Genomic DNA, 16,255 nt, shown 5'->3' with positions numbered 1-16,255 from the left:
CCTTTGCTTTATGAGCATGGCCCTATTTTTGTGCGAGGCCCCAGCTGTTTTATTAAAAATTGTTCCTAACCACCTAACTTTATTAGTTACCATAAACGCCGAATTGAAACGTGATCCCGACGTTGCATTCGTTACCGCAAACTACATATAATTGAAGACTGTCGCTCCTTTTAACGACAGCAAGATATTTTTGTCGATTGGTGTCATCAGAACCGAATGGATGTCAAACGCTCAATTATTTCATTATTACCGAAAAGAAAGAATACGCTTTACTAGAAAAAGAAATCGAGCGCGTAATCCAAGTTTATGATTTGGGAGTAATTCTGGATTTCCAGCTCACTGAAAAGCCTCACATTTCATTTGCCTTCGATAAAACCTTTAGAGTTCTAAGATTCATCTAAGGATCGCTAAGGAATTTACGGATATATACCGCCTCAAATTGTTGTAATGTAGCGTAAGGCCCGTATTTTTAGTAGATTGCTGACTGATGACTATCACTTCCGTTCAGATTGCTTGAGGAACAATGTTTGGGAGTAACATTTGACCCAATCTAAGATGAAGTATGCCTGACAGTCATCATTGCCAGCCACGCTCATCTTTACCGTAGCTTGGGGTTATTACGGTACTTACTTAATAGGAGGCTACCGATTCAGTAACACTACGGAATCGGAGGAAATTGGGGGATTAGATAGGATTCGCATCAAGCAAGCGGTTATTGAGTCCATTTAGTGTTACAAAAACGATTGTAATATAGGTTATCGAAGATTTATGAATAGATATTTAAATAGAAATTAACCATGAATTACCATGCGTCTCCATTGAAAAAAGTTACTACAGTACTTGATGGAGACGCATGGTGGTCCATGAATATTTTTTGTGAACATTGTGCATGTGCACACCTATATTATATATATGTGATAAATACACGGTAGCCGTGGAAGTTGTCATCTCAAATTTAAAAACCTTGTGAGAAAATTTCAGCTCCATCGGACATGATTAAGAAGTACATACCTCGAAGCGCTCAAAATTTCGATTTTTTTACGGTTGGTAATCTTTCAAGGGAGCACATGAAATTAGGAGAATTGAAAAACTTTTTTCGAAATTTAATCTTCACATTTCACGGGCAACATGTCATAAGTGTGAATATAAGCCAAACGAGTGAGGGTTACATCCACATTTCCACCTACGACTTTTTGACGTAAATGTCGAGACAGTGGCGTAGCATGACCGGGTGATACCCGGGGCGGAAAATTTGGGTGTCACCCCTTCCTCCTGGGTGTCACCTTTACCAGGTTGCAATGAAATCTTTTTGTTATCAAAAATTTGTGAGAGTTAGCACGTTTGTTTTCAATTGCACTGAATCTTCCTATTTTTGAAAAATTGGTTGAGATTATACTCTTGAAAGCAAATTTATATAATTTTCGAGGGTTTCACCGCGACCTCCACCTAATTGATAGTTAATCTCAAGGATATCACCCTTATGAAGGTGACACATATTAAAATTTTCCTCATGGGTGTCACCCCACATCAGCAATACAAGCAACAAGCTGCCAGCCTTCTAGCCGCCATCAAAAGATCAACGTCAACTGGAATATCGACGGTATAAACAACGTTGTCGGTGATTTCCGCGTAGCTGTCTCGGATCTTTGCTATGACATCATAGTTATTACGAAGTCTTGGCCGGATTCGCACACACTTTCTCGTCAAGTGCTCGGCCATAATTACGCTGACAATAGTTGCAAATATGCTAATCGGGCGGTCTTGTGGCGGACCGCCCCCGCCGCCCCCACCACGCTACGCCAGTGTGTCGAGACTTACACTTTATTGTTTATCGTTGTTCGCTTTATTTTGTGGCCAAGAAAAATTCGTATATCTAAGTGACATGACTGTGAAAAATCTTATCAATTGTGAATCTAAGTACATATCATCACGCCTATAAATAATGGCCAAAATAATTGGTCGAAATAATGTTCAGAAAGTAGTACTAATTACACTATAACGATACATACGATGGTGTTAATAACGCAATATGATTCCAACAGTTAAACGAACTCCTAAATGCATAAACATTCAACAGATAATTAATAATGCAGTCACCCAATTTAATTCAGCACTCGCCTTGTATTCCATCCTCGTTCGGTTCTATCCATTCATTTCGCAGATTCGAAAAAAAGCTGTATACTTCAAACAACATTTCTCCATATCCAAGCCGCATCATAGAGCCGAACATATTGCGAATCGTTTTTAATCACATTGCTCACACGATTAACTATGCATGTCATATGGCGTCGGATCTATAGCACCACTGAATGAATAATGTTTATTTGGCGCTACTTCGGTGTACAAACGCGCATACAGTGCGATATAGAACTGTACATTCTCAGTTCACCAGCTGAACATGGTTGTTCATTTATAATTTAAATTGATTCAACCTAAAGCACTTTTGAACCGAGCTGGGTTGGAAATATGGTTTATTGTTTCGAATATAGGACTATAAAATCGAATTTATAATTTATGTCTTCAATCGCAATCAATCTATACGCTAGTCAAGATGCTTCATAAAAAAAACCGGTTATTATTATTCATAAAAAAAAATACATGAGAAGCATTCAGAAGATCGAACGAAGTTGGAAAACCTTTTCTGAATAGTCTATTTACATCTATTTTTCAGTCAAGATACTGATATGAATTATATTTTTTTTCATTCAATATTAGCCTGAAAAATCTTTTTTATCTCAAAAATTAACAACAAATGTCTCATTTTTTTATTTCTTTTCTTTAAAAAAATATTTGAAAATATGCAACAAATAACAAAAATCCAGTAGCAGTTTTGACTAATTGAGTTTGTCATCATGATTTCTGTGTATGTTAAAAGCTTTTTATGAATAATATTATTCAATTTTATTATTTTGTAGACGTTTGTATTGTTACTTGTATGAAATATGTACAAATTCAAATCAAAAAGTTGAATGTTTTAATAATACGTATTATAAAAAAACTAAGAGTAAAGCTAAACTAGAATATTACATCTAATCAAACACACCCGAAAATGATTACTGGAGACAATCGCTCAATATCCTCATTCGCACAATACGACCTCCAATGCGTCGATTTCGGTGCGACTCTAGTGCACGTTGAGCGTCCGCCGCACTCTGGAAGCGTACCATAGCATCACCAGTGGCACGGCCATCTCGCAGATATTTTCGCCTGACATCTTCCAGCGCAATACCGTACTCCTCGAAATATTGGACAATATCCTCATTGGCAGCCCTAAATGGTAGATTACTGAGACCAAGTATGTTTCCATCCATTGGCATTCTAAAATTGGCTGATGACTTAGGAGTATTATCGTCTAGAGGGGGATCCTCTGAAAATTCGGAGTTTGATTCGGTGGAAGCTGGAAGTGGTCGTTCAGCGGACCGAGACAATTCATCAAGCGATTGTTCCTTAGGCTCGATTTGTTCTCTCGAGTTACTTTTTTCAGTTTCCCGGTCATGAACTGAATCAGATTCGTCAGATCTACCCATTTGTTGTTCATTCTGATCGAAAATTCCTGACTGTGTTTGCTCGGTATTTTGTCTACTTGGTTGTTTTAAGGAATCATCTTTTTCTTCCTCACCATCTTCATAAAACAGTTTACTATTGCAGGAAGAATTACCGACACCACCTCGGATACCATTTGTTTTGTTATCATTCTGTCTAAGTGGCTGATTGTTATCATTCAATGGTCCATCGAATTCAGTACTGTAATCGGAAATATTTGATCCTCTTTCTTGTGCACCACTAGCATCTTTGTTGTCGAGGTCATTGTTACCAAAGTTAACTTCTCTATTGTCGAAACTGTTAACCCCAGACAAACTTCCAGAATTTCCGTAATTATTTTCGTCCCAGTTATCGTTCGCAAAACCGTCTCCTTCGTTCCCACCTGTATCGTCATTTCCAAAACCATTTCCTCTACCAAAGTTGTTTCCCCCAGAACTATCATTATTGCCTCTTTCAAAGTTGCTACCACTGCTGTGTGGAGGATTGACTCTCTGATTACGATTAATCCGTTGCATTACGGCCGAAACTTGTTGAGGATCTAAATGTTTGACAAAACCTCTTCGTTTACCGATTTGAGCCCCATTTTTCACCATAGCTGCATCGGCTTCCTGTTCCGATTCAAATTCTACCACACATTCACCAGTTGACCGCCCGTATGGAGTACGAATCATTTGCACATACTTAGGATTAAAACCTTCCCGATCAAAGAAGCTCATAACTGCCGATTCCTGCATGGTATACTCCAGATTGCTGATCATAATGAATGTAGTTTTTTCGTTGTTTTGTACATTTGACCCCATAAACTGTTGCTGTATGGAACTATTGTGAGTTACATCCATGTGCTCGAACTTATTAGAAGTACCCGTTGGGTCGAAACGAGATTGTGGCTGGCTGGAACTAAAGTTGATTCCTTCTCTGAAATTGTTATCCGCCGCCTGTACCGTTTGATTTTGATTATCAATGTTGCGTTGGTTCCCAAAATCTGGACGACGCCGTGGATCGCGACTGAAATCACCGCCAAATCCTCCAAAATTCATCGATGAAGGAGGCATCGACTGAAATTGCTGTGATTGTTGCTGCCATTGCTGTTGTACAGAATCTGGTTGGCACTGTTGCATAGATGGGTTATGTATCTGAGAGAAAAAGTTTCTAGGATCCCGAATCGTGTACTTATCATTAGGCTGATCAATCGAACTGCTTTGCTTTTGATCTACAGTAGAATAACTGTAGGATTCTTTTCGATTATTCAGCGAAAGAACATTATTCATCAAGTTTTGTGAATACGTGTTTCCACCTTCGTTTGTGTTCTCTCGTTCCGTTTGCGCATTGCGACTCAAATTTTCTTTGGAATCTTTTGAATCATCAATCATCTGTACAGAATCATCTATATCCTGTGAAGCATCAACTGACGGTTGAACAACTACATCATCCTCATCGTCGTCATCTTCATTAAGGGGAGCTTCGTACTCATTTTTCGCTGCATCGTACTCAATATCACTGCATTGCTTCATGTATACTCGCTTATTTCTTATGTAATGCCTGTGAGTACATTCGCAAGCCCGACGAGCGTCGTCTATTTGATGAAACTTTACATAACCGTCCAACTGCTTTGGGTTTTTGTAATTCTTAATAATTAGGACCTCAACTATAGTAAAATCCGAAAACATTCGCATCAGATCCAACTCAGTTGTCAAATTGGGCAAATTCCAAACAACTAGTGATCCAGATTTATTTCCTGATTTATTTGTACTGACATCATCTTTTATTTCGATTATGTCATCCTTATTTCTACTATCTCTGGTTTCATCGGTGATATCAACCCAGTTGTTTTTGGAGTCCTCATAACTTGGACGATACGAATCGATAGCGTCTTCAAACTCCTTATCAGTGATTGGTGCAATTTTCACCTCTGCCCTCCTTAACAGCATTCCATCTCGTGATAGAGCATACCTTTTGCCATCCCTACGCAAAAATCTTACATAGGCTACACCAGTTCTTTTTCCATTGCGATCGTTAATCATTTTAATTCCGTTACTCGAAATAGATTGCCCATAAAAAAATCTGCGAATTTCTCCGTATCCTGTGCTGTTTTCCATGTTGTATATTTTCACCGACTGACCGCCCATTTCATCGTTTTCGGAGTCATCCTGATCAGTCTTACGTTTATCATATCCGGCATCGTTTCGAGTAAACCTGTCACTACTATCAGATCTAGATGGGCCAACATTAATGCTACTATTACTCGGCATTGAAAAACTGTCCAGTTTGGTGCCAGTCTGGTGTCCTCTATCGACAAATGGTCCTGCCACAGATTTCTGAGGGTTGTGATTTAGTAGAGCCACCCTTGGATCCCTCCTTGAATGTAGCTCCTGAAGCTTGGTTAAATGTTCCCGACTTATTGGTTTCGATGCTTGGAAATTTCCATAGTTTACTGCAGGGTACAAGTTTGACTGAAAGCTTGATTTTAAATTACTTAATGGAATTTGCATCGGTTGATCAATCCGAGTACCGAAGGTATGGTTAGAGCTTGCCATACCTGGCATTGGTGGAGACGAACTAGTGGGAACTGACGATTGAATAGTTGTTACACCATTACCAGATCGATTCATCAAATTTTGCTGTATTGACGTATCCCATGGACTGATGAACGACTTAGATTCTATCTCGGGTGAAGTAGTCGTAATCACTGCCGCAGGTGGACTTGAATCTTTTTTATCACTAAAACGAGAAGCCCTCTTTCTACTGAACTTCTCCGCTTTTGAATCCCTTTCTCGACTACGTTCCCTGGAACGAGTATCTTCTCTGTCTCGTGAGCGTGATCGACGTCGCCTGTCGCGACGATCACGACTGCGACTTCGACTACGTCGTTCACGACTTCTGCTACGACTGCGATCTCTTCCACTTCTGCGTCTACTCCGTTCCCGATCACGACTCCTGGATCGAGAACGATCTCTAGAGGAACGACGTCTATCACGTTCTCGTGATGACGATCTGCTTCGGCGGCTGCTCTTATCGCTCGATTCCTTTTTCGAACTCAAAGCATTTCCCAGATTCGTTGCACTACCTCCACTGATGATGCTCTTTGCAGCAATGTCCTTCTCTGCTTCAGCGGCTTTTTTCAACTGCTCAGATAATTGAGCAAAAGCAGAATTTGAAGCGACTGGCCCATTATATGACTGTGCACTTAAAGCTGAGAACAAACCAGCCGCAGGAGCATTCGGTTGAAACATTCCACTTGACGTCAGAAAACCCAAACCAGGAATTTCTGAATAGAGCGACTGTGTCTGTATAACCTGAGACTTTTGCTGGCTTAAATTTTGTGCTAGAAACCCAGACAGACTAATAACCGGTGGCTGCGGCTGCTGAGCTATTGCCTTCGTGACCGCAACAGTCGCAGCCTTTGGCACAACAGGGGCCGCCGCTGTTGCTACTGGTGACGCAGCGCTCTGCGCCGATAGCTGCATAAATGACATTGTTGTTCGGCGTGCCTCTTCAATCACTTTTTGCATTTCAGCACGAGACGACAATAGCAGCGTAATTTGGACCTCTTTTATCTTACCTCCATTCAGCATCATTGCCTGACGAGCATCTTCATCCGTGCTGTAAATTAATAAATTGGAACAAATGAAAATCCTGTAAATAAAGAAACATTGCATCCACCGAGCTAATTGCACCATTCTGAATATTCGTTTAAAGCATCCTAACCTGTAGCTTAAGTCTATTCCCCGCGTGTGATACGCCAGAAGTGCATCGGACATAACAGCCAACTCGACTATTGAATTGATTGATTTTCAACCGCATTTAATCCCAGGTCCTTATCCAGCACCACACAGGGTATCAGATGAACGACTATCTGTTAGCTGGAGTCCATACTCGGTGTGCATTAAAAAGTGATATAATACACGACTTGGCTGAGCCTTTCCCCCCAAAGTATTACAGAAACAAAAACAATGGAGACGCGTCACTCTCATTGATTTAAGCTAGTATCTATACCACAAAAGATCAAAATAATGGTCGCAGTGGTCCAAATCTTACAAAAAAAAAAGCTAGTATCTAATTAGTGTTTGCTGAGTTTTCACTATAAGTTTGAAAAAAAAGTTCTCATTCCGCCACTAAAAGTTAAAAGTAAATTCAAGTACTTGCAGCAAAGATACAAGATGTTTCACTTGTTTTTCCCTATTTTTTTAAAATGCTTTGTTTCTACAGCAAACGTGACTGAGGTATCTTACTCAATTTATAGTAAGTTTTGCATAAAATATATTCTTTCACATATAAATGACTGTAATTTACACTAGAAACAAATCTTGCGTTCTAAACAAAAGCTATGTTTACATGAAAAGCAATAGAGATGTCTGCTTCAAAAGCACTCGTCAATCCACAACGATTGCTTATGCAACTCACTCGCAGGAATTCGTGACTCTTTCGAGCACAACACACAATCACAGTGATATTTGTTGATTTTAGCATATCCACGGAATCATATAACAAAAGGTTTCATATCATGATTTTGTTGTATGTTTCCGCGTTATATTTTTTCGCCTATGTGAGCATCAAAGCATTGATGTCATAAATAAAGATCCTTTATTTGCGGCCCCAGAAGTTGTTGCACTAACGACACTTAAAAAATACAAGCAACAAAACTGAACACCTTTTTAATTACTGGTTTTCTTCCTATCACCAAGAGAGGAAAACTTAATCGCTACTCTTTTTTGTTACCTGCTTATTTCGCTGCCATGCGGCTGTGTCCCACGGGAAACAAGGTGTCTAGTAACAGCACTTTATACCAGCGATAGAATGTCGAAAAATATACTATTTTAGACTATGGAGCGGAAGCTTGCATCGAATGTCTGTCTGTCTGTGGAACGAAATTTTGTGACTATACCTGGTTCTGAGAAAGTACTCTCGCATGCAATTATGCATAGGAACTTTTTTCGAGACAAAAACCTGTTGAGATCTACCGCTAAAGGAAATTCGAAAAGTTGATTTCCATTGTAACCGTACTGATTTTATCATGCGATAAACAACAATACCTTATTTTTCCTTATTTCCGAACAACTAAGCGCGAAGACATCGAATTTGGAAGACCTTGTGCAGCTAAAAGTCTGGTGTCAGCACCTGAATTGCCCATATCATGAACAATACAATTGCATGCTGAATGTACTTCGAAATGATGACAAGCGAAAATCGAGTATTTCAATAATATTCAATTCAATCGTAATATTTCAGAAGGGTTGTTGTGCAAAGCCACGACTCAGAAATTGACGTAGAACTACATAAGGCTGTTTGATATATTAAGAGTGATCGTAAGTATTGAGTTCGGAACCAACATCTTTTAATACAGTAATCACCCGATTATATCACCCCCTTGATGATGTTTGGGGTGATAAAATAGGGAAAGTGATAAAATCGGGAAATTTTTTTTATTAATATTTTGTTATAAAAGATGGTAAACCAATAATTTAATACGTTAAATCAGCGATTTAAATTACTATATGAAATCTAATCATATGAGAAAGCAGTTCTATCTGTCTGTCTGTCTGATCCTTATAGAGTGGAAACTACTGTACCAATCGGCGTGAAAATTTTTATGTAGGGGTTTTTGAGGCCGGAAAAGGTTATTAGAGTAGCGCGACACCCCTCCCTCTTCTTAAAGGGAGGGCTCCCATACAAATATAACACAAACTTCTGCGTTACTTGAAAACTAATCAAGAAAGTGGAACCAAATTTGACATGGTGAGGTTTTTAGGAGTAAGAAATATGTCAATGGTAACTTGACACCCCTCCCTCCTCTGGAAGGAAGGGTTCTCATATACGTGAAACACAAATTTCACTACTAGTTAGTAGGTTAGGTACTAGTGTTTGCATAAAGCTGTGAAGTTGTGCTGTTAGTGTCATACATATCTCAAACTGCTTAAAGAATTAATTTCTCGTGATTTTCAGCTATGTTCTAAGGAACGGGAGAGGGATCAGAAATGACCCTAAATGTGTATACGTGGTTTACTGATAGCCCTTTCACGAAATATCGTTTCAATACATTTCAAAACACATGAAAATAGAGACTTTTTTACATTTTCTTCATTCGCCCGCAATCCGGAAACAGAAGAAAACAAATAGATGCAGGGTGGCCACTCAAAACCCGAAATTAAATTCCCGGTTTTTCCCGGTTCGTTCAAATATTTTTCCTGGTTAATTGTACTTTTGAATTCTGTAGTTTTCCGTGCAGTTAAGGAATAAAAAAGCGTGACTTTCGATTTACATCTCAATATGCTATAAGTCACTTCTTGACGTGTTCAGCCTTATTAAAATCAAGAGATATAGTAGCAAAAAATCGAAAAATGCGACGGATGTCATCTTTCCGAGAGGAGATGTCTACAAGTTTCTTATAAACAACGCATATGATACTCATTACTGAGGAATTCTAGGCCAAATTAAGTTTGAAGGAATCGTTTTTACCTCAACCAGATAAGATTCAATATATAAAAAAGTAATACATAAAAGAATATTTTCATAACACTTAAAACACGTTACTTCCAGCAGCTCACGCATCTCCTCATCAATATCAATTTCGTGTCCTCCTCCAGCAACCTGTACTGTGTCGTACACCAAGCGCTGCGCTACAAGTCTGTCTTTTTCCAAATTCATGACTACCCGATCAGAAGAGCATAACTAAAAAATTACAAAATTCTATCAACGTGAGATACAAATAACATATTTTGATACAATTTTGTATTTTTCCATATAATTTTGATAACAAAACTGAATCTGAATGAGTTATAATAACAAAACGTGATATGAAGTAGTTCTGAAACAAGTCTAACTAATTTTTAGTTTTTATCAAAACCTGTTGTTTCTAACAATGTTTGTTATTATATTGTTCTATATACTATCTTATTTTGATAGAAAGCTGATATATTAGTAACAAATTTTAATATGTGTTTGATACTAGTAGAATCATTTCTGTTATAATTTCTGTTATTTTAACACCTAACGGGACCAAATTGAAAACACAGCCTGTAAGGTTTTTCCCGTAACAAACTAACAACTCCTGTTATATTTTTGTTTTTTCTTTCTGATCGGGTACGCACTCCTTGTTCACGAAGAAACCTCGCTCCAATGTGGCATTGCCATGCGATAGTATCAGAATCTTCTTAATAAACACAGTAAAGTTAGAAGGTTTCTTGCCTGAAGCAGCTAGCAGATCTCTACAAAAAGTATCAAGGTAGGAAGTTGAGTTATGAGTATTCTTGGCGACATCTATCAGCTACTGTTCCCGCGAGATTATCGTTGTGAACCATTTGCTCTAGGCAAAATTCGAGCCATTTGAATGCTACTTCCGGGGAGCTTACCTTGGCCAAGTTATCTTCCAAGAGAAAAATGAATAAAAACAAAAACTGTTTTATGCACTGTAAGATATGTCAGCCATCTTTTCCGGGTAACAGGACTAGTCTTTTTTTGGTTAAGTATTCGAGGAAACTTACTCAAGAAATTTTGGTCTTGTGATCGCCATGAGATGGCTGACAAAAAAGGGGTTTGTATGGCACAATCCCACCCCCACTGGCACAATCTCACCCCGGCTTGTAATGTTCAGTGAAATTCCCGGTTTTTTTCCCGGTTTCAAACGATTCCAGGTTTTTTTCCCGGTTGGGCGGCCACCCTGTAGATGACGTAGTTGAAACAACACCGATGAATTTAAAAATAAAAATTAATCTAGGACTTTAAAAGACGAAAGTTTGTATCTTAATTGACAGTGGAACTGCCACTTGTGAATAATTGCTAGATTTGGAGATGGTGAACGTGCATTTACCCCTGAAAATATTATTATATGGCAAATAGCTTGTTTATTTTAATAGATAAAACATTTTTTTTTTTTCAAAAACATGCATTTTTGGAAGGCTGATAACTTTGTAGAAGGTTCAAAAATTCGGAAAAATGTGGGAAAAAGTTAGAGCGAAAATTGAGATTTTTAGTGCTTTTTGAAAGAAAACTTCACATGGTTCGTAATATGTAAGAGATTTGCTGAAGACACTTTGCGTCTATCTCAATCAAATGAAGAAGGAAATTTTCTATTTAACTTTTTTTTTCTTTTCAAAATATCAAAAGACGCGTTGGTTAATAGCTTTAAAAATGTATGAATTAACGTTATTGCTTGAATCACTATTCAATTAATCGAACGAAAACGCCAAAATAAAACACTGTGCAATGGTTGAGTTTTCCATGAAAACTATATCCAGAATGATGTTATTCTACCCAGAGCTGTGCAAAAGTACTGAAATATAATATACATTTTTTTGATGAAATGTTATATGATGATAAAATCGGGTGAAGAAGGTGATAAAATCGGGGGCAGATAAAATCGGGTACTGATATAATCGGGTGATCACTGAATTACGATAGATTATGTTCTCTCGAAATAACTTTTATCTTACACTAATAAAATAACTCTCCGCAAATAATATGGTGGCCCTGGAATGATTCAAAATGATGCCTGGTGATTTTTGGCTTCTGTACATCACAGTAATTTGAAACGTGAAAACCTGATCGCCTTTTGAGTGTAGTAAAGTCATTCAAATGCTACAGTATGCAATTTTTTTTCTGTGTGGACTCATCACTTCGACCAGAAATTAGATCTATTCTGATTTTGCCCAAGTGTTTTCTGTACTCCGCACTTCATATTATTGACAGTATCACTATTGAAGTAAGTTGATACGCTTATCATTTATTGTCCGTGCTTGTGTGAAGTTACCTTTCCGTTCCAAGCTTACTGCTCTACTATACCGAGCCTTTCATATATTACTCACACCAGTGTTAATATAATAGGGACTTATTTTTGTTAGTAGGAGAGTCAAACAGGGGGGTACTGTAAAATTCAGATTGAAGAAAGGGTACGTGCTGGGGAGCCTGAGAATAACTCATGCTAAAAGTCCTATGACAACCAATGGCCTGATTCTACTAAGATTCGAACCCACGACCACCCGCTCACCAAAGCGGACTCTGTAACCTTCCAGCTACGGAGCTCCCACAGTATGCAGATACTTAATTATAAGCATTTGAGCTGTCGGAGTTTCCAGTTTTGTTCCAGTTTTGTTATGGAGTTCTTCAGTGGACCGGATCGTTTATTATGGAGACATATTTATAACACCATTCTTGGTAACCAAAAAATTACGAGTCCCACTTGCTAATCTATATTTTTTCAAGCTTATATTATCATTATTTTTCAGTTACTTCATTTTTCCAGCTTCATCCCTAAAGAAATTAAAATTTTCTGCCAACGTCTTAGTCTCTAAGAGAAACCAGAATTTAGTGAAAACATTTATGGAAGCTAGTACTAACCTTTATCTTTCGAGCACAGACTGTTGTTTTTGCAACTATTCAGAGCTTTGCAAGATATTTTAAAACGTCATGTAACCTACAAAAAAGTTAAAAGTAAGCTGTTCTAAGCTGTTGTTTGATTGTGCCCTATAATCTAACGAAGAAATACGCATAGACCTGTTTATTCCAGTCGTTCTTCAGTTATGACAAATTTAAAATGAAAAGTATTGTCTAGGGTTACTTTTTGAACTTTCTTGAATGTGAATCGTAATACCTTCACTGGGCCTGCCTTTTTTGTAAACAGTGAACAATTGATTCTCTTTCATGGAGACTGTCATACTTACTTTTTTAGTATAAAACGTAACGCAGAATATATGTTAAAACCATATTCAACGGACGAAAACTTTTTTTTTGTTATGGCTTACAGAAAAAAGGTAGATATACTTAACATTATTACATTATCACTTAGTTCTGCAGATTGACCTTTTTGCAGTTAGTATTTACAGTAATGAACTCAAAATCTCTAAGATTGCGTATTTTTGGTACACATGGAGTTGAGTGGGTATTTAGGAACGTTAGCGTTTCTTGGTGTTATGTGATATTGCTTCATCTGTCAAAAAATATGTCAAAATTTTCTTCCAACATTCGTTCTGGTACACATCTTGAATGATAACTTGGCTTGGAATCAATAATTCAGACAAGGAGAACAAAGTCATTTTTTGTCCATTTTTCTGGTCGGTCTTCTACTACCTTCCTGGCGGATTATAAGAAACCATACACAGTCGAAATCGGAAGATTTTCGCTTTTGAAATGATTTTCCGTGATTTTTTTTTGTCAACATTTTGTGCAGCTCAGTTAAAACTGACCAATGCGCTTGCACAATGCTTTTTACTTCGACGCTTGAACAGAACTTAGCATGCATAAAAAAAAATTTAAACAGTAACAGTAAAAGGAGACAGAAACCTTACATATACAAAATGCTCATTTCTCTCTGAGCACTTTTGTTGTGGAGTAAGACAATTTAAAAAAATCCAAAATCGTCGTTGTCACCAGTTAGTTCACCTAGCGGTAAATCGTACTTATACCATAGCATCACTCCAATATTCAAAATATACACGTTGCTGTTTTCATAAATAATTTCTCAATTCAGTGATTGTTTCTCAAAATAAAAATATTAATCCCTTATCCGCTAAATTTGTAGAGAACCGGCAAAAAACTTTTACCGTGTGTTGCATACATAAATTGCTTCGAATGATGATACTTTATTATAAAAACATTCTTAACCGTTATGTACTCGGCAGGGTACCCGGGTACCTTTTCGGACTTAATTGCTTTAAAAAAACTAGGAAAACCTCAATTCAGTCAGCTGAAACGTATAGATTACTTCTAACTAGTGGAAATGAAATTAGGATTGTATAACAATTCCTCGAAAACTATTCCCCAGAAAATAAAACGCCGAAGCTTTTTCCCCAGAAAACAAAATCCCAGAATATACCAATCACCAGAAAACTGCTACCCAGAAAGTACTAATCCCCAGAAAGTTATTATCCGGAATGAACCAATACCCAGAAAACTATTTTCCAGAAAATACCGTTTTCCAGAAAACTGTTATCTGAAAACGAAGAAATATGCATTTTTATTTTTTTAATCTGGAAAATCTGTTAAAACTGAGTTTTTGTAAATCAAATGTATAACGATACTATCATTTGAATCAACTTATTGTCAACTAATACATTTGTTCTTTCATGGAGTAAATAGGTAAGCGCTCGACACCAGGCCATAGTCATAAAATCAGAGAACTTTCAGTAATCATTTTTAGCTTAATGAACAACACAAGTCCACCACAAAAACACAGTAGCGAATTGATTTCTGAGGCTCCTTGACCAAAAATCTAAAATACCCCTTCTTATCTTAATTCGGTTAACCCTTAAATGCGCAATGTTGTTTTAAAACAACAGTACATAAAACGTTTTAAAATATACGAATTTCAGTATTTTTTAGAAATATAATCCATTGAAACAGCTCTCTAGACTCTAACGAAGAAAACTTAACAGCTGGAAGTACTGTATTTGAATGTTTTGATTTTATTTTTGCTGTCAAAATCTCGAAAACGAAAAAAAACATGGCGAGATTCCCGACTGGTACTGACTGTCTTTGAAAATAAATTTTAAAATGAGATTAGTGGTTAGTGAAAATGTCTGAATTATCAGTAATCATACTAACAAAAGGTCAATTTTAAAGTTACTGTTAACAAAAGTCATTGTGTAGACTTTATTCTGCGATAAAGTCACAGTGTTGTTTAAAAACAACATGGTAATATTTGCACACTAAAAAGTAAATCTTTCAATTTTTTTATGCATATTGCCTAGTATCAGAGCAGTAAAACTGTTAAACCAAGATTTTATGGTTTTAGATGATTTTTTAACGTCGTGCGCATTTAAGGGTTAATCTAGTTCACATGCGGGTTAGCCCCTTTGCAGAAATTACCTCTGTAGAGGTTCGTTCGTTTGGGTTGATGCAACATCCACTAGTATATATTAAACGAGCGAAAGGGAACCCGGTTACAACTCTGGAACTTGTTGAGTATACGTTTGCATTGGTGTGCACACCGGAAACTGTAGCGCCTTTGTAATCATGGTAACATGAATCCTTTCCTTCGAGAAGCCAACAAGAGATATCGGAAGAGTTTTCTTTTCTGTTTAACAGTCATACTAGCCATGGAAGTCTTTCATAGAGAGATATGGTTGGACAGGCTGGTAGAGCATGGTATTAAACTGCTGTGTCGATATTCTCTTCTTAAACCTTGAAAATCGAACTCTCAACAGCTTGTACCGAATCCGCAGCAGGTTTCCAAAGTTAAGAGTCTCTAGTCGATAGATCAATGTAGGTAAGGGAAATCGGTAAATTGATCCGTAACTTCGGGATAAGAATTAACTCTGAAGACTGGGATGACTCGGGCTACGAGGCTACCTGGTCGCGGGACTGCGCGTGCTCCCAGTTCGTGAGGGTGTCGCGCCGTGGACCTGCTGGCGCTTCAACGCACTCCGGGGCGTTCGGCCGTGTGGTGGTGTAGGCGTGCGGCTTGGGCTGCAGTCATCGATAAACAATCAATTTAGAACTGGCACGGCTGAGAAAATCCGACTATCGACTTAAAACAAAGTGGCGAAATACCGATCGTTAATAGTATTGTTTTGCAAAAACCTAAAGCTTGATATGTTGAAGCAAGGTTTCGCTACCGTTTTTAATTTAGCCTGTGTCTCTGGAAGGGTACTTACCCCACCGTTCCCTTCGATAAATCCGGAACAAATGTCCCCTCCTGTCCCAAATAAATTTGAAAAATTTGTGATCTTTTGGAAAAGGTTCGATTAAATTCGGTTTAGATCTTCCGGAATGGCAGGTAAAA

The 16,255-nt window shown here is 37.8% G+C and overlaps 1 protein-coding gene across 1 annotated transcript in view; it reads right to left on the bottom strand.

Annotated features, from left to right (window-relative positions):
• Positions 1-2,894: 2,894 nt before the first annotated feature.
• The window catches only part of LOC129723540 (uncharacterized), a 45,917-nt gene continuing 32,556 nt past the window's right edge, over positions 2,895-16,255 (bottom strand). The window contains exon 3 of the mRNA XM_055677820.1: positions 2,895-7,143. Coding sequence (XP_055533795.1) covers positions 3,054-7,143 — 4,090 coding nt within the window. The 3' untranslated portion in view covers positions 2,895-3,053. The remainder of the gene's footprint in view (positions 7,144-16,255) is intronic.

This window comes from Wyeomyia smithii, chromosome 2, assembly GCF_029784165.1.
Source record: "Wyeomyia smithii strain HCP4-BCI-WySm-NY-G18 chromosome 2, ASM2978416v1, whole genome shotgun sequence".
NCBI classification, from domain to species: Eukaryota; Metazoa; Arthropoda; class Insecta; order Diptera; family Culicidae; genus Wyeomyia; species Wyeomyia smithii.
This window is presented reverse-complemented; position numbering and strand designations above follow the sequence as displayed.